A 19,211-nucleotide genomic window follows, 5' to 3' on the forward strand; every position below is an offset into this window, starting at 1 on the left:
CTAAATAGCTGAGGTAGAAAGGACTATAGTGAGGAGGAATAACCATCGATTGTTTTCAAGCAGTGAAGCACACTTCTCTCTCTCCCAAAATAGCAAAATAGGTCAAACGTTTGTAGCGACATAAAATCAAGTAAGTTAATTGTTTTCCGACATGCAACACATTCTATGGTGGCTTCACGTCGCCCCACTTGCTTTGTTAATTCTCGCCCAGCAGCATTTCATGTAAACTCATCTTTTCCCCCAGATGGTAATGGAATGAAGAGGGCACATATTAAAACACTAACGACCTTAAAGTATTAAGAACAGTTGCTTCTAATGTTACATTTTCAAACGTTCGCTCCATAACCCCAACTGGCATTCCACAGGCTTTCATAAACAACCGAACTAACACCCTGTGTCACTTAAACTCAATGTGGAACTTCCTCATCTAGTTCTCCGTTAACAGTTCGCACTTCGCAGCCAAAGACTAAAACGTCCGTTGAGATGTCTACATTTATCTTTTATTTATTTGTTTAAATCTGACGTGTAAGTCTAAGAGTGTATTGCCCTTGTGCATTCAATGTGAGTGTGTGTTCAAGCCCTGGGTATGGTAAGGAGACTTCAGCAGTGTGATGGGGAGACCGTTCACTGTTTTGTGTAAACTAGTCTGGGCAGAATAATAGCAGGCTGGTGGCCAGGCTGTGATGAAACACTGGAGAGAATGTAAACCATCCTAAACGTGTATGATTAGGGGGATTACACTATGTACACACGGCACATGCAGGAAAAAAAATAAGCACACATGCTCCACTTTTTCATTTTATTGTACTGACAGAAAATGATACCATTTAACAAGAGAATGTCAAACATTCCCTGTCTGACAAAGGGGGCCATGACAGGGAAGGAGCATGTAAAATAAGTAAGGGGGAGTAGACAAAGAGGTGCATGCTGGGATGTGAAGATTCTTCCTGTAGAAGCCTGGTAACGTCACCTGTGGAAGCAAAAGGACAGAGCGGTTAGGATACCACCTGACCAGGCTCTGTGTTTGATCACAAAACACCCAGAATTCAGAACTTTATTTTTTACAGGAATGTTTTGTTTATTGGGCATATAATGTTTTGTTTATTGGGCATATCTATATTCAAATGTTTATTAAATGACAATGAACTTTTCAATGATCATAATTTAAGAACTGTCATTAAAGTGACTGTGCAGCGAAAAATCGTACTTTTAAAAGTTAATATTCTGTTAACTCGTACCCAAATAATGTTGACGACTCGTCATATACTCGTGTGACCAAAGCATAAATTGTAGAAAAATAAACACTTCAAAAAAATAATACTAAAACTTCTATGTCAGAACTTAAAAAATGCCTGTCATTTCCTCAGAGGATGAGTTGGCCAATCAGCAGTCTACTCACATTAATATTTTCATTTACTGGTATATTATGCCCACAACATTCCAACACAGAAAAGCTGCTTTTTAACATAATCAATTACCATTTTTTTGGAAGGAAAACTATTTCAACTAGAACTCTGGAAACATTGGACAGTTTAAGAGATTTTAAAAATATATATATATTGACAACTGTGGTGTGTTTTTGAAATCATCATACTCGCAGAGCAGGAGCATTTCTGTTCCCAAAGGGCATGACAATATCTGAATGTATGTACAACCCTGGGAGATAAAATGAGGACCAAGACAAACATTACATTGTTTTGTCATTTTTGGCCATCAGCACAGTCTAGCTCGGCTCTCTATGCCGTGCAATTACAGATGGAGGGTTTGCCCTCGGGGGGTTGGCAACGGCAGCACGGTTTACATTCCATAGGCACTGATGATCGAGAGCCAGGTTAGGCATGGGAACAAGAACCCAAAGATCTGCACACTGTACCATTACCTCTCTCTGAACCATCAATGTGACATAGCTACTCTGAGACGGTTGCCTGTATAATTACAAGGCAATGCTGAATATTCACGTTGCTTGATCCTGAAAGTTTGAGTTCTCGCACAAAAGCAGGAGGAAATGGTCGCTATATTTACCCCTAGGCTGAGGATACAACATGTTCAGCACTATCTACAGCATTTGCTGAAACAAGACTTGTTTCTAAGCAAAAACCCTCACTTTCAGAGTGAACCCATTCAATTTTTAAAAAATCCGCAAACCATCAATTGTAGCCAGATCCATCATGTGGTAAACACTGGTGCAGGACACATACCTTTTTGCTTGGACAGCGTTCATTCGTCAACGTACTCGAAGGACTCGGGGGCCTCGGGCTCCTGTTCCTCCTCCTCGATCTTGGGGCCGTGGGCAGAGACAGGCTCCACCAGCTCCTCCTCTTCCTCGCTGGTGTCCTTCATGATGATAATGCCGCCGGTGTGCAGCTGGAGACAGATAAGGGACACGGACATGAGGGACACGGACATGAGGGACACGGACATGAGGGACTAAACTGTTCGACCAATGTTGGGCGTCTTTAAAAAAAAAAGTGTTTTAATTTTCTGGGGGTGGTGCGGGTGTCGTATTACACAACACCTCGTCTACCTCCCCAAATGAGTTGGTTGTCTCGTCATACTCTGTGAGCAAATTGCCCTTGTAGTGGTTGTACAGTACACCATGCAGCTTGGTTATCAATGTAAATCATTTAGAGGTATGGTCAGGTCCAGACTAAAGCATCAGGTATGGTGAGTACTGCCCAGACTAGATTTTTCCTCCTACATTATCTCTGGGCAGCTAAGTAACACTAATTTACACACAGACCACACAACAAGACCTTTGGAACAGTTGCTGTGTGCTCGGATTGCCTTCTACGGAATAGGTGAAATGGAATCATCACAATATAGAAGGGGAGGTGGGAGGCATACCCTGGCCCCACAACAATGATTCACTTTGTGTTAAAACACCGCCTTCAAAAAAAACAAAAAACGAACAAAACAAAAAAACACTCAAGTGTCATATGATATGACCCATGATGCATTGCTCTCAGCTCAATGAGTGTTGATTTGACATGTAACCAAACGATAGTCCTCTTTATAGGAGTGGGATTAGGATAAGTGTGTGGGTGACTGCATATCTCATGTTATTTACTGTGGAAAGCTGTCAACATTTTGCGCAGGGCCAGAGTGGTTTATTCTCAGGCTACTGTAAGACACCGTGGATATAACCGGGGCTTGGTTGGAAAGACGAAAAAAAGATGACTGATGACAGCTCCAACGCTGGATCCAAAAGCAAAAAAAAACAAAAGCAAAAAAAACGGACCGAAAATCTTTATTTTTGAACAAATTTAAATGGCATTGCAGTTATCACAAAACTACCACCAACCGGTCTGGATCATCATCAAGGCTAAAATAAATAAAACATGCGTAATGCAACAATTGTTAATAGAAGGATAAACATCTTTCAAATAATTTGCCACGGATACAGTGCATTCGGGAAGTATTCAGACCCCCTTGACTGTGTCCACATTTCATTACATTACAGCCTCATTCTAAAATGGATTAAATAAAATCCTCACTCTACACACAATAGCCCATAATGACAAAGCAGAAACTGGATTTTCAAAACGTTTGCACATTCATTATTTACATAAGTATTCAGACCTTGAGCTCAGGTGCATCCTGTATTCATTGATCATCCTTGAGATGTTTCTACAACTTGGAGTCCATCTGTGGTAAATTCAATTGATTGGACATGATTTGGAAAGGCACACACCCGTCTATATAAGATCCCACAGTTGACAGTGCATGTCAGAGCATAAACAAAGCCATGAGGTCGAAGGACTTGACCGTAGCGCTGCGAGACGGGATGTGTCGAGGAACAGATCTGGGGAAGGGTACCAAAAACAATTCTGCAGTATTGAAAGTCCACAAGAACATGATGGTCTCCATCCTTCTTAAATGGAAGAAGTATATAACCACCAATACTTTTCCCCAGAGCTGGCTGCCCAGCCAAAATGAGCAATAGTTCCTCTGTGGAGATAGGAGAACATTCCAGAAGGACAACCATCTCTACAGCACTCCACCAAATCAGGCCTTCATGGTAGTAGAGTGGGCAGACGGAAGCCACTCCTCAGTAAAAAGGCACATGACAGCCCGGTTGGAGTTTGCCAAAAGGTCCCTAAAGGAATCTCAGACCATGAGAAACTAGATTCTCTGGTCTGATGAAACCAAGATTGAACTCTTTGGCTTGAATGTCAAGCGTCACGTCTGGAGGAAACCTGGCACCATACCTATGTTGAAGCATGGTGGTGGCAGCATCTTGCTGTGGGGATGTTTTTCAGTGGCAGGGACTGGGAGATTCAGGAACGAAGGAAAAATGAACAAAGTACAGAGAGATCCTTGATGAAGTCCTAAGCGCTCTAGAGCAGGTTCTCAGACTGGCGCGACGGTTCACCTTCCAACAGAACAACGACACGGAGCACACAGCCAAGATAACACAGGAGTGACTTCGGGATAAGTCTCTGAATGTCCATGAGTGTAATAGCTGCCAATGGCGCTTCAACAAAGTACTGAGGAAAGGGTCTGAATACTTATGTAAATGTGATATTTCCGTTTGGTCTTTTTTAAACATTTGCAAACAGTTTTTGCAGTGATGTCCTTGTCCCATTGCGCACCATCGACTCCTGTGGCGGCCAGGGTGCAGTGCACGCTGACAGGGTCGCCAGGTGTACAGTGTTTCCTCCGACCCATTGTTGCGGCTGGCTTCCGGGTTAAGTGGGCGTTGTGTCAAGAAGCAGTGCGGCTTGGCTGGGTAGTGTTTCGGAGGACGCACGGCTCTCGAGCTTCGCCTCTCCCGAATACGTACGGGAGTTACAGCGATGAGACAAGACTAACTAACAACCAATTGGAAGAATTAAAAAAAGAAAGAAATTATTTCAGTTGATATGCGGCCATTGTCAATGGTAGAGTATGTTGGCTTCACTGCCCTGGTGGCATGACTAGAACCAGACGACATGTCAAAAAACCGTGACAGCCCTGGATGAAAAATTGTATAATGATCGCTATGCAAGTATAAAGCTCGAGTTCTCAAACAACATATGTGGCGTTAACAATAGATGGTCGAATGTCTATGAACACGTCGCCATACGTTACTGCAACGAGCCATCACATTGATGAGAAGTGGGAAATGAAGTCCACTGTACTACTGACAACCGAGCACATGGAGATCATGGAGAACATGGAGAACACAGCAGAGAACCTGAAATGGCATAAACTACCAACTGAACATATGTGCTGTCTTCTAGGTAGCCAGGACTGCAGTAGATAACTGCTCCGTCTACAGATGGTAGATTGAACTGTCTATGGTAGCCACACGTCTACTAGGTAGCCAGGACAGCAGTAGATTGAACTGCTCCGTCTACTGCCAGGACGAGAACTGCTCCGTCATCCAGGACATTGAACTGAGGTAGCCAGGACAGAAATGAACTGTCCACTGTACTACTGACAACCGAGCACATGGAGATCATGGAGAACATGGAGAACACAGCAGAGAACCTGAAATGGCATAAACTACCATCGTTGCTGAGTGGGTGGGGACTGCAGTAGCTCTGTCTGGTAGGTAGCCAGGACTGCAGTAAAGTGTAGCAGGACAGCAGTGAACTGCTCCGTCTACTAGGTAGCCAGGACAGCAGTAGATTGAACTGCTCCGTCTACTAGGTAGCCAGGACAGCAGTAGATTGAACTGCTCTGTCTACTAGGTAGCCAGGACTGCAGTAGCTTGAACTGCTCTGTCTGGTAGGTAGCCAGGACTGCAGTAGATTGAACTGCTCTGTCTACTAGGTAGCCAGGACTGCAGTAGATTGAACTGCTCTGTCTGGTAGGTAGCCAGGACTGCAGTAGCTTGAACTGCTCTGTCTGGTAGGTAGCCAGGACAGCAGTAGATTGAACTGCTCTGTCTACTAGGTAGCCAGGACTGCAGTAGCTTGAACTGCTCTGTCTGCAGTAGGTAGCTGGTCTGTCTAGGTAGCAGGACTGCAGTAGATTGTCTGGTAGGTAGCCAGGACTGCAGTAGCTTGAACTGCTCTGTCTGGTAGGTAGCCAGGACTGCAGTAGCTTGAACTGCTCTGTCTGGTAGGTAGCCAGGACAGCAGTAGCTTGAACTGCTCTGTCTGGTAGGTAGCCAGGACAGCAGTAGCTTGAACTGCTCTGTCTGGTAGGTAGCCAGGACTGCAGTAGATTGAACTGCTCTGTCTGGTAGGTAGCCAGGACTGCAGTAGCTTGAACTGCTCTGTCTGGTAGGTAGCCAGGACTGCAGTAGCTTGAACTGCTCTGTCTGGTAGGTAGCCAGGACAGCAGTAGCTTGAACTACACTGCCCCTAGCGGTCATAAACAGGACCACATCTGAATTGTGAATTCACGCCATTTTATGATTTTTTTTAACCCCAGTTGTAAAAAAAGAAATGTGTCATTTCTACCAGAAACGCACTTAAAAAAGTCACGTGTTCACAGACTCACACACCAACCATACGTACCGGTTTGAAGGGCTGGTAGCGGCACGTCTCAGGCATGTTGAGCACTTTGAGCTGGGCGGGCATCACTCTGGCTGGGTTCTCCATCAGCTGGAAGTTGGGCTCGGGTTCTTTCTTCTTCTCCTTCTCTTTCTCCTTCTCCTTCTCCTTCTCTTTCTCCTTCTCTTTCTCTTTCTCTTTCTCTTTCTCCTTCTCTTTCTCTTTCTCCTTCTCCTCATCTTTCTTCTCCTTCTCAGCCTCCTGTACCTCCTGAGAATTCAACAAATGCAATGTTAAGCGTTTTCCCTCCCTTTTCCTGATGAAAACCCACGACTCAGTGAGTCCGCAATGCATTGCATGATAAAAAAGATGACGATGGCAGTAAGGGTCACCTCGGAATAAAGTGAGTCTTCATTTCATACGTTTCCTGACACCACCACTCTGGAAGACGTGTTAATCTGGAGATGGGTGATACACTCCTTATTGGTCGTCTTGCACTTGGTGGCCAGTGATTTGTCATGCTCACCCTGCCTCCTATCTGTCCCTCTCCCTGCTGCTACCACAAGGCCCTGCACTATCTGACGCTAGGCTGAAAACTGGACCATAGGTGTGCAATGACTTGTATCAGCAGTCCTGTTTGTCTACGTGTGTGTGTCAACTAAAAACAACACTTCCACACAGTGTTTGTGTGAGAGAATAAAACAACATCTCCACTGTCCAATGCCTTTGGTTAAAACGAACAAACTGATATAACTGAGGGTTAAAATACTCCCCCCTTCTCGTTAACCTCGATGACACCAAGTCCAATCAATCAAAATGAGCGGATCCAACTTTGCCTGAGATCGCAGAGCCATCCCTCAACGAGGACGTGAAATCTAGCATGGTGGACGCCATCAAACGTAGCAATTACGCCCAGCAGTCAACATCCCACTGAAAGCAATACTGGCACTGGGTTGACAGAGGCTGTCAGTAATGGTATGTATTCCAGCCGTGTGCTTCATGGATAACTTGGTCACATCAGTGGAGGGGGGGTCTGGCAGATAGCTGCTCCTTAAAGGGATACTTCACTCATTTCCTGGGAACTGATATTTTAAAAGGCCTAGTTCACTCACATTTCTTGAGAACTGCTACGTTAACTGCTACGTTAACCCATAAGAGTCTAAGCCCTGGGGGGACACTTTGATTCCTGATTTGAAATTCTAAGACCCCTTGAAGTATAAAAACATTTTTTGTTGTTATTTGAATAAATATATATATTTTTGACCTTTTAGCCGATAAACACATGGAATAACAGATTCTCTACATGGAACAAAAGATTGTCCCCCCCCCCCCAAAAAAAGTACATCTAAAGGAAGTTTGTTCTGAAGTGTTTGTTTTAAACATTTGTTATCCTTTTATTTTATTTGACGTATTTTCATGTGGTCATATTAGTTTCTAGGCCAAACCGTTCGGACAATACAGACGTTTTCGTGAGAAGACTGATTTTCGGGATGTCTCATGGTCTGACAACACCGCTGTAGCTCGGTCACCATTCACCTTTCACCTCAGAAGGCCGGCATTGGCGGATACGGTGGACTTAACGCGATTCTCATGCAAAGTCTAGTTTAAACTGATGGATTGATGGGCATTTTTTGTATTATTACGCTAATTAGATTTCAGCGAGAGTTCACTCAAGATTTCCTGAGAAAATTGTTCTCTCTGCATGGTTGGTTAAGGGCTTGTAAGTAAGAATATCACTGTAAAAGGTTGTTGTATTTGGCGCATGTGACAATAAATGTTTTATTTGAAACTGCTACTTTTTGACTCATTTCATCATTGATGGTTTTCTTACCTTTGAAATGGTCTCCTCTGCAGTTGTCTGTGTGCCTGGACATCAGACATAAGAAGCTTTGTGGTATACTGAGTGAAATATTAATGGCGGAAGTTGCAGACTGCAGAGGTACGAGACATTAAGGGAGACTGTTTTCAGGTCTTTGAACCATTAGTTCCTCACGACCAATTACACAGATCATTCCTCAATAGGCTGGTCAATATGAGCAAAAATCTGTTGTTTGGGACAAGGGTTACAGGATTCCTGCTTGAGGAAAGTTCAAAACATCTACATAGAAAGCAAGACTTAATTTGAAGAAAACTTTTTTTTTTTAAATAATAAAAAATAGAAAGTGGTCTCAGGCTGGCCGTCCTATGAAATGATTGTGTTCATACACTCACCACTTCCATCTTCTCCTCCTCTTTCTCCTTCTTCTCCTTCTCTTTCTCCTTCTTCTTAGCTTTGGCTGTGATGGAGAGAACAGCAGTAGACACCTATAATGGAGGAAGAGAGAGAGACACTAAATGAAGGGAGTGTTGGCACAGAAATAAACAAGGCACTGAGGGGCAATGACAAAACCTCTCAAAAGACACGACACAAGTGAACTAAAAATATCCGCTGTTTTTATTTAATTTATTACGTTATTAAAATGTACCCATGTTCTATAATGAGCCAAGACGGAGTGGCCAAAATAACATGGTCTCAGACTGACAAAATGGAAATGAGAGTTCAAAAGGGACTCTAATAACAATAAATGGATCTTGGCTGAGGACACTTCAATTCAGGATGACCGTGAGAAGCTGCGAAGGAGACTTCAGTCCATTAAAACAGGGTGACGTCACTATTGAGGGACTCTCACCTTCTCCTTCTCTTTCTCCTTGGGTACCTCTAGGGCCGGAGGGTAGGCGAAGGTGGAAGGCTTGCAGTTGGAGCGGTACTGCACCTTGGGCATCTGGACAGGGAAGACAACAGATGAGAGAAAAGTCTGGCATGGACACAGTGGGGTGGGAATGACATGGACACAGTGGGGTGGGAATGACATGGACACAGTGGGGTGGGAATGACATGGACACAGTGGGGTGGGAATGACATGGACACAGTGGGGTGGGAATGACATGGACACAGTGGGGTGGGAATGACATGGACACAGTGGGGTGGGAATGACATGGACACAGTGGGGTGGGAATGACATGGACACAGTGGGGTGGGAATGACATGGACACAGTGGGGTGGGACGTATACCTTGAGGTCCTTGTTGAGTCCGATGATGGCGGTGGGGGTGAAGGCCAGGGATAGGAAGTGGGAGAGGGGGAACCAGAACCAGAACTGGGTGAACACCAGCAGGCCCACCACTGACGGCATGTGGGTGTGGCCCGTCCTCGACTGCAGGGAGATGGTGACGTTACGACCACCTGCACACAAAGAACGGCACAGGGAAGTAGAGAGTTTCGACATTTCACTTTGATATGTATTGCTTGCATTATAACGCTCAAATCTCATATTATCACTTTATATGGTGTTATGGTGGGTTCCTCTACTGTCATGCTTATAAAGGATGCGTCCCTAAGGGTACTTTGGCCAAAATAAATACACTATAAAGAGAATAGGGTGCCGTCGGGCACGCAGCCACAAACAAGAAGTGAATAATGAGGGGTTAATTAACTAACATACTACAGTGACAAAAGCCAGCCATTTCACTAAATAATGGTGATTACTCCTAATCCCAGGCCAAGGGCCCCACTTTCATTTCCTTTAGATCATTTATGACCTTTAAATTTAAGATTACATTTTTTTTTTTAAAGAACAAAATGGCGGTAAAACAATGTGGCATGGCTAGTGTGAGGTAAAGCCTTGTCCAGTGTACAAAACGGGGTCAAGGGCTAGGATGCAGACAAGTAGAACAATAGACCTCTTTTGCCCTCTGGGAGACCGCTAGGGAGAAGAGGATGAAGGGAGCTAGGGAGTGGGAGGAAGAGGGTTGCAGAGGAGTGACAGGATAGATGAAAAGGGGATTGGAATCAAGTTGGGAGGTCCTTCCCTAATCCTCATACAAACATTGTAAAAACTCCCTTCAAAACAAGAGTTACTAAGGAGGAACCTTTTGATTAAAATACATTATAACAGCAGAGACAGATGGAAATGTTTCTAATGTGAAATCAGATCAGACAATGGTGGTTGAATCACGGGCCGTTTTTAATTTAAACCGGCCTACCCGCAGCCCAGTTGACTGGTAATTACAATGATGACTTCTGGGTGATTTGATAACTTTATTTTGACGGCTGAAATGGCCCCCTAATGTCCCGAACAAATTAATTTACTGGTTGCCAGAGTGACTCACGGATTCTAGTTGCTGCGCCACAATGAGGGGGGGGGGGTATCCTTGTCAAACCTACTTTATGGCAGTTTAATTTTTATTCCTGGGGAAGGGGACTTCCTTTCCCAGAATCCAAGGAGTTATGTAATTCCGAGATCAACTAGCATTTTTCCGTGATGGCATAAGGTCCTTCGGCACAACAGAGCTGAGGGATTTCTGTTGCTCTTGATAAGAATGTCTAAATTATAAAATATATGTATTTTTTAGAATGTCTGCTAAATGATAATGTGTTTTTTTTAAGGTCCAGAGAGAGAGAACGTCCAGAGAGAGAGAAAGAGGGGAGAGAGAGAGGGGAACGTCCGGAGGGCGCGCGAGAGAGCGCGAGGGGGAACGCGTCGAGAGCGCGCGAGGGGGAACGTCGAGAGCGAGGGGGAACGTCGAGAGCGCGCGAGGGGAACGCCGAGAGCGCGAGGGGGAACGAGAGAGCGCGAGGGGGAACGTCGAGAGCGCGAGAGCGAGAGCGCGAGGGGAAAACGCCCGAGAGCGCGCGGGGAACGGAGAGCGCGAGGGGAACGTCGAGAGCGCGAGGGGGAACGTCGAGAGCGCGAGGGGGAACGTCGAGAGCGCGAGGGGGAACGTCGAGAGCGCGAGGGGGAACGCGAGAGCGCGAGGGGGAACGTCGAGAGCGAGGGGGAACGTCGAGCGCGAGAGGGAGGGGAACGTCGAGAGCGCGAGGGGGAACGTCGAGAGCGCGAGGGGGAACGTCGAGAGCGCGAGGGGGAACGTCGAGAGCGCGAGGGGGGAACGTCGAGAGCGCGAGGGGGAACGTCGAGAGCGCGAGGGAACGCCGAGAGCGCGAGGGAACGTCGAGAGCGAGGGAACGAGAGCGAGGGAACGCGAGAGCGCGAGGAACGCGAGAGCGCGAGGAACGTCGAGAGAGAGGGAACGTCGAGAGAGAGAGGGAACGTCGAGAGAGAGAGGGAACGTCGAGAGAGAGAGGGAACGTCGAGAGAGAGAGGGAACGTCGAGAGAGAGAGGAACGTCGAGAGAGAGAGGGAACGTCGAGAGAGAGAACGTCGAGAGAGAGAGGGAACGTCGAGAGAGAGAGGGAACGTCGAGAGAGAGAGGAACGTCGAGAGAGAGAGGAAACGTCGAGAGAGAGAGGGAACGTCGAGAGAGAGAGGGGAACGTCGAGAGGGGGACGTCGAGAGAGGAGGGAACGTCGAGGGGGACGCGAGAGAGAGAGGGAACGTCGAGAGAGAGAGGGAACGTCGAGGGGGACGCCGAGAGAGAGCGCGAGGGGGACGGAGGGGGAACGTCGAGAGAGAGAGCGAGGGGGACGTCGAGGGGAACGTCGAGAGAGAGCGCGAGGGGGAACATCGAGAGGGAACGAGGGGGAACGTCGAGAGAGAGCGCGAGGGGGAACGTCGAGAGAGAGCGAGGGGAACGTCGAGAGAGAGAGGGGGAACGTCGAGAGAGAGCGAGGGGGAACGTCGAGAGAGAGCGAGGGGGAACGTCGAGAGAGAGCGCGAGGGGGAACGTCGAGAGAGAGCGCGAGGGGGAACGTCGAGAGAGAGCGAGGGGAACGTCGAGAGAGAGCGAGGGGGAACGTCGAGAGAGAGCGCGAGGGGGAACGTCGAGAGAGAGCGCGAGGGGGAACGTCGAGAGAGAGCGAGGGGGAAACGCTGAGAGAGAGCGAGGGGGAACGTCGAGAGAGAGCGCGAGGGGGGAACGTCGAGAGAGAGAGCGCGAGGGGAACGTCGAGAGAGAGAGCGCGAGGGGGAACGTCGAGAGAGAGAGCGAGGGGAACGCGAGAGAGAGAGCGCGAGGGGGAACGTCGAGAGAGAGGGGAACGTCGAGAGAGAGAGGGAACGTCGAGAGAGAGAGGGAACGTCGAGAGAGAGAGGGAAACGCGAGAGAGAGAGGAACGTCGAGAGAGAGAGGGAACGGAGGGGGACGTCGAGAGAGAGAGGGAACGCGAGGGGGACGCGAGAGAGAGAGGAACGTCGAGAGAGAGAGGGAATGTCGAGGGGGACGTCGAGAGAGAGAGCGGCGAGGGGGACATCGAGGGGGAACGTCGAGAGAGAGAGCGCGAGGGGGACGTCGAGGGGGACGTCGAGAGAGAGAGCGCGAGGGGGACGTCGAGGGGGAACGTCGAGAGAGAGCGCGAGGGGGGACGTCGAGGGGGAACGTCGAGAGAGAGCGAGGGGGACGCGAGGGGGAACGTCGAGAGAGAGCGCGAGGGGGAACGTCGAGAGAGAGCGCGAGGGGGAACGTCGAGAGAGAGCGCGAGGGGGAACGTCGAGAGAGAGCGCGCGAGGGGGAACGTCGAGAGAGAGCGCGCGAGGGGGAACGTCGAGAGAGAGCGCGAGGGGGAACGTCGAGAGAGAGCGCGAGGGGGAACGTCGAGAGAGAGCGCGAGAGGGGGAACGTCGAGAGAGAGCGCGCGAGGGGGAACGTCGAGAGAGAGCGCGAGGGGGAACGTCGAGAGAGAGCGCGCGAGGGGGAACGTCGAGAGAGAGCGCGCGAGGGGGAACGTCGAGAGAGAGAGCGCGAGGGGGAACGTCGAGAGAGAGAGGGAACGTCGAGAGAGAGAGGGAACGTCGAGAGAGAGAGGGAACGTCGAGAGAGAGAGGGAACGTCGAGAGAGAGAGGGAACGTCGAGAGAGAGAGGGAACGTCGAGGGGGACGTCGAGAGAGAGAGGAACGTCGAGGGGGACGTCGAGAGAGAGAGAGGGAACGCGAGAGAGAGAGGGAATGTCGAGGGGGACGCGAGAGAGAGCGCGAGGGGACGTCGAGGGGGACGCGAGAGAGAGAGCGAGGGGGACGCGAGGGGGAACGTCGAGAGAGAGAGCGAGGGGGACGCGAGAGAGAGCGCGAGGGGGACGCGAGGGGAACGTCGAGAGAGAGCGCGAGGGGGAACGTCGAGAGAGAGCGCGAGGGGAACGCGAGAGAGAGCGCGAGGGGGAACGTCGAGAGAGAGCGCGAGGGGGAACGTCGAGAGAGAGCGCGAGGGGGAACGTCGAGAGAGCGCGAGGGGGAACGTCGAGAGAGAGCGCGAGGGGGAACGTCGAGAGAGAGCGCGAGGGGGAACGTCGAGAGAGAGCGCGAGGGGGAACGGCGAGAGAGAGCGAGGGGGAACGTCGAGAGAGCGCGAGGGGGAACGTCGAGAGAGAGAGCGAGGGGGAACGTCGAGAGAGAGAGCGAGGGGGAACGTCGAGAGAGAGCGCGAGGGGAACGTCGAGAGAGAGAGCGCGAGGGGAACGTCGAGAGAGAGAGCGCGAGGGGAACGTCGAGAGAGAGCGCGAGGGGGAACGTCGAGAGAGAGCGCGAGGGGGAACGTCGAGAGAGAGCGCGAGGGGGAACGTCGAGAGAGAGCGCGCGAGGGGGAACGTCGAGAGAGAGCGCGCGAGGGGGAACGTCGAGAGAGAGCGCGAGGGGGAACGTCGAGAGAGAGAGCGCGAGGGGGAACGTCGAGAGAGAGCGCGAGGGGGAACGTCGAGAGAGAGCGCGCGAGGGGGAACGTCGAGAGAGAGAGCGCGAGGGGGAACGTCGAGAGAGAGCGCAGGGGGAACGCGAGAGAGAGAGCGCGAGGGGAACGCGAGAGAGAGAGCGCGAGGGGGAACGTCGAGAGAGCGAGGGGAACGCGAGAGAGAGCGCGAGGGGGAACGTCGAGAGAGAGCGAGGGGGAACGTCGAGAGAGAGAGCGCGAGGGGGAACGTCGAGAGAGAGCGCGAGGGGAACGTCGAGAGAGAGCGCGAGGGGGAACGTCGAGAGAGAGAGCGAGGGGGAACGTCGAGAGAGAGAGCGAGGGGGAACGTCGAGAGAGAGCGCGAGGGGGAACGTCGAGAGAGAGCGAGGGGGGAACGCGAGAGAGAGCGAGGGGGAACGTCGAGAGAGAGCGCGAGGGGGAACGTCGAGAGAGAGCGCGAGGGGAACGTCGAGAGAGAGCGAGGGGGAACGCGAGAGAGAGCGCGAGGGGGAACGTCGAGAGAGAGCGAGGGGGAACGTCGAGAGAGAGAGGGGGGAACGTCGAGAGAGAGCGCGAGGGGGAACGAGAGAGAGCGCGAGGGGGAACGTCGAGAGAGAGAGGGGGAACGTCGAGAGAGAGAGCGCGAGGGGGAACGTCGAGAGAGAGAGAGGGAACGTCGAGAGAGAGCGCGAGGGGGAACGTCGAGAGAGAGCGCGAGGGGGAACGTCGAGAGAGAGCGGGGGGAACGTCGAGAGAGAGCGCGAGGGGGAACGCGAGAGAGAGAGAGGGGGAACGTCGAGAGAGAGAGGGGGAACGTCGAGAGAGAGCGAGGGGGAACGTCGAGAGAGAGCGAGGGGGAACGTCGAGAGAGAGCGCAAGGGGGAACGTCGAGAGAGAGAGAGGGGGAACGTCGAGAGAGAGAGGGAACGTCGAGAGAGAGAGGGAACGTCGAGAGAGAGAGGGAACGTCGAGAGAGAGAGGGAACGTCGAGAGAGAGGGGAACGTCGAGAGAGAGAGGGAACGTCGAGAGAGAGGGGGAATGTCGAGAGAGAGCGAGGGGAATGTCGAGAGAGAGCGCGAGGGGGAATGTCGAGAGAGAGCGCGAGGGGGAACGTCGAGAGAGAGAGAGAACCCTTGGGCGTGTGGTTGTTTGCGAGAGCTGTTTCTGAACGCTAAACCTTCGGTAATGAACACCAGAGATCATGAAACGGAACCCTGTCATTTCACACGATTATCCAACTGCCCCCAAAATCACAACCCCACTTATAACTACAGACTAATACTCCCCATCACCTTATCTGAAATCAAAGTGAAGTGAAGGTTCTTTGGGAGGAAGCTGCCATTCTGACGTTACTCAACACCCTGCCTTCTAGGCCGTCTCAAAACATGGATGTGTATCAGGTAGCAGTGGCCTGACAGTTAAGGGTAGTAAAGGGAGAGGAGAGAGCCTCCGTGTGCTATCTTACAATGACCCCATACTAAAGATTATGTCTGGGCGGTTTCACACGATGGAAAACAGGGAGGAGGGGGGTGGGGACTGCAGTTCATCTTGCCAGGAGAACGAGGGCTCCCAGATTGGTCTCGACTGTCGCTATAGTGAAAAAGATTGTCTGAAAGCATTATGGGAACAAAAATAAACACTGCTACAGTACAAGAGCAAGTACCACACACACACACACACACACACACACACAAACACACAAACAGTAATCACAAGAGTCATGTGGCTGTTGACATTGCTGACCCGCCAGGCTCTTTCTAATACATCGTAACCAGATCGCTTCCAGAGAAGACAGTTGGGAAAAATCACAGGGGGGGCGGGGTCAAGCCCTGGGGGGAGCTGGGACTTCCTGTAAACCACACACGTACGCAGATACACCTCCCCTTAACAGCAGACAGAAACAGATGAACACACCCACTTGTCTTCTAAAGAAATCCAACCCCTGTGACTCCACATGTCACCACACACTGACCTGCATCCAGGATGCCCTGGGCCAGGATGGCCCCGAACTTGGCCATGACGTCATCGTGCTTGTCATTGATGACCTTTGAGTAGAGCTGTCGGAACTGGTTCACCTGTGTGTCAGGAAAACAACAAATAAAAACACGAAGGCTCAAACCCATTGTTCAGTTCTTTTAGTGGGTCTCCACATTACAAATCTAACATTCTTATTAAATGAAATATGTTAAACATTTATTCTGCCACGTTGCTTTGATTCGAAGTTAATGAGCACGCCAGGGCCCACAAGCCCTTACACACACACCCCCTTTAATAATATTAAAAACAGGTTAAAACCCTTTGATGAGAGCCACTATTGGTGGAAGCTATTTGGAGAACAGCGGCACATACAATCTATAATAACAAAAGGTCATATGGCTAAAACACTACCACTGTGTGTGACAATGTAACATACGTAAAGGGAGATTAAAATGTGACGGAAGTGATCCACCTGCGGGGCACATAGAACAGATCTGCTGCTTCTTAGACTTCCTTTCAATGAGAATGACAGCTCTATAACTCACATTTCTATGAGTTTGGTCAACAACAACAAAAAAGTGACATACTGCAGCTTTAAAACCATTCTCTCTTGAACAAGTGTAGTGCCTCCTGCCGTTTCTAGTTTAAAACCATTCTCTCTTGAACAAGTGTAGTGCCTCCTGCTGTTTCTAGTTTAAAACCAGTCTCTCTTGAACAAGTGTAGTGCCTCCTGCTGTTTCTAGTTTAAAACCAGTCTCTCTTGAACAAGTGTAGTGTCTCCTGCTGTTTCTAGTTTAAAACCAGTCTCTCTTGAACAAGTGTAGTGCCTCCTGCCGTTTCTAGTTTAAAACCATTCTCTCTTGAACAAGTGTAGTGCCTCCTGCCGTTTCTAGTTTAAAACCATTCTCTCTTGAACAAGTGTAGTGCCTCCTGCTGTTTCTAGTTTAAAACCAGTCTCTCTTGAACAAGTGTAGTGCCTCCTGCCGTTTCTAGTTTAAAACCATTCTCTCTTGAACAAGTGTAGTGCCTCCTGCCGTTTCTAGTTTAAAACCATTCTCTCTTGAACAAGTGTAGTGCCTCCTGCCGTTTCTAGTTTAAAACCATTCTCTCTTGAACAAGTGTAGTGCCTCCTGCTGTTTCTAGTTTAAAACCAGTCTCTCTTGAACAAGTGTAGTGCCTCCTGCTGTTTCTAGTTTAAAACCAGTCTCTCTTGAACAAGTGTAGTGTCTCCTGCTGTTTCTAGTTTAAAACCAGTCTCTCTTGAACAAGTGTAGTGCCTCCTGCTGTTTCTAGTTTAAAACCAGTCTCTTGAACAAGTGTAGTGTCTCCTGCTGTTTCTAGTTTAAAACCAGTCTCTCTTGAACAAGTGTAGTGCCTCCTGCTGTTTCTAGTTTAAAACCAGTCTCTCTTGAACAAGTGTAGTGCCTCCTGCTGTTTCTAGTTTAAAACCAGTCTCTCTTGAACAAATGTAGTGCCCTCCTGCTGTTTCTAGTTTAAAACCAGTCTCTCTTGAACAAGTGTAGTGCCCTCCTGCTGTTTCTAGTTTAAAACCATTCTCTCTTGAACAAGTGTAGTGCCTCCTGCTGTTTCTAGTTTAAAACCAGTCTCTCTTGAACAAGTGTAGTGCCTCCTGCTGTTTCTAGTTTAAAACCAGTCTCTCTTGAACAAGTGTAGTGTCTCCTGCTGTTTCTAGTTTAAAACCAGTCTCTCTTGAACAAGTGTAGTGTCTCCTGCTGTTTCTAGTTTAAAACCAGTCTCTCTTGAACAAGTGTAGTGTCTCCTGCTGTTTCTAGTTTAAAACCAGTCTCTCTTGAACAAGTGTAGTGCCTCCTGCTGTTTCTAGTTTAAAACCAGTCTCTCTTGAACAATCTCTCACACTGCCCCAAGCCTGTTGCTGTAACGTTTACAGGCCATGACCAGATGATACTTGAAAATGGGTCTGGCATTTCTTAAAACAGCTGTGACAGAGCTTGTTGTGCAAAATGGAGAGAGAACAGCTCTTTTTTAGCAAGCCTCCCCACCTTTTTTCACTCCCTCCTTGTACTCGGTATAAAGCTGTGGTCATATTAGGCACATCAACACTCAGCTGAAAGTTCAAAATACTTCAGACAGCTTTTGGTTAGAACCTAGAGCCTCCACGGAGGTTAGGATTCATCAGGAGAGAAGAAGAGGACTGGACTCAAAATAGAGAACCTTTCTATAGGCTAGAATCACATTTAAAAACAGATGATTCCATTAGCCAATCAACTTCAAGATATTTTAGTCTGAATAACAAAGTTACTGGTGGCCAATTTCTCTGGTAAATGTGGGCTGTGAATGAGATGGGCTGTTTCTCTGGTAAATGTGGTCTGTGAATGAGATGGGCTGTTTCTCCTACACCCACCTTGGGACAGGTGACCTCGGTCTGCTGGATCATGATGAGGGCAGAGGAGATGAGGGCACCCTGTCTCACGTAGTTCACTGGGTCGTTGGTCATAGGTTCCAGCAGGTTGATGGCCTCCTGAAAAGGGAAAAGCAAAATAGAACTTGTCAATTTCTATAAAATACACTTATTAAATTAACAACTAGATCACCCTAAAGATGAGGTTATCGTGCTGAGTCGCTTAGAGTAAGTAAATAGAAGTTTGGTGATATTCCCTAAGTACGAGTGCAGTACTACCAGAGTATAAGCCCCAGCTCTTTAAGGGAGAAGAGGCTCGGGAAGGTCAACGATGAACTCTCTCAGCCTGGCTCAGAAACCTCTGGCCTAGTGATTGGACCAGCGCTCTTCTGGGTATTAAGAGTTAAGCGCTGGCAGAGGGTGCTAGCTCAACCGCTTGGAAATCTTACCAGAGATGGGCTCAGCTGTGCCAGGAAAAACCTTAGCATTCAGCAGTGAGGATCCATGATGAGGCCTACAATCACTACAAATCTCTATCGGATTCATAGACTGAAAACTTATTGTCCTTAAAATGATTTATTTATTTACACTCTGCATATTAAAACCATATAAAAGGATGAGTGAGCAACCCCTTTTATTTTTTTATTTGACCTTTATTTAACTAGGCAAGTCAGTTAAGAACAAATTCTTATTTTCAATAACAACCTAGGAACGGTGGGTTAACTGCCTGTTCACGGGCAGAACGACAGATTTGTACCTCTTCAGCTCGGGGTTTTGAACTTGCAACCTTCCGGTTACTAGTCCAACACTAACCACTAGGCTACCCTGCCGC

General features: G+C 48.9%; 1 protein-coding gene and 1 long non-coding RNA gene across 5 annotated transcripts in view; one reads left to right on the forward strand and one right to left on the reverse strand.

Moving 5' to 3' along the window:
• Window positions 1–785: 785 nt before the first annotated feature.
• LOC118401571 (26S proteasome non-ATPase regulatory subunit 1) overlaps window positions 786–19,211 on the reverse strand; it is a 62,900-nt gene continuing 44,474 nt past the window's right edge. For both annotated transcript variants that reach the window (XM_035799197.2, XM_035799196.2), the window contains exons 18-25: window positions 18,383–18,499; window positions 15,995–16,097; window positions 9,478–9,647; window positions 9,095–9,187; window positions 8,637–8,729; window positions 6,450–6,695; window positions 2,199–2,364; window positions 786–970 (exon numbers count right to left, since the gene is read on the reverse strand). In XM_035799197.2, coding sequence (XP_035655090.1) covers window positions 2,218–2,364; window positions 6,450–6,695; window positions 8,637–8,729; window positions 9,095–9,187; window positions 9,478–9,647; window positions 15,995–16,097; window positions 18,383–18,499 — 969 coding nt within the window. In that variant the 3' untranslated portion in view covers window positions 786–970; window positions 2,199–2,217. The remainder of the gene's footprint in view (window positions 971–2,198; window positions 2,365–6,449; window positions 6,696–8,636; window positions 8,730–9,094; window positions 9,188–9,477; window positions 9,648–15,994; window positions 16,098–18,382; window positions 18,500–19,211) is intronic.
• On the forward strand, window positions 5,584–6,438 carry LOC127910686 (uncharacterized). 3 transcript variants are annotated; one of them, XR_008075740.1, is made up of 4 exons: window positions 5,597–5,675; window positions 5,717–5,757; window positions 5,799–5,880; window positions 5,971–6,438. It is a non-coding gene; the product is annotated as an uncharacterized LOC127910686 (long non-coding RNA). The 3 variants fall into 3 exon arrangements; XR_008075739.1 differs by having other exon boundaries at window positions 5,584–5,757; XR_008075741.1 differs by having other exon boundaries at window positions 5,584–5,757; window positions 6,012–6,438.

The sequence above is a fragment of the Oncorhynchus keta genome, chromosome 22 (assembly GCF_023373465.1).
Source record: "Oncorhynchus keta strain PuntledgeMale-10-30-2019 chromosome 22, Oket_V2, whole genome shotgun sequence".
Lineage (NCBI taxonomy): Eukaryota > Metazoa > Chordata > Actinopteri > Salmoniformes > Salmonidae > Oncorhynchus > Oncorhynchus keta.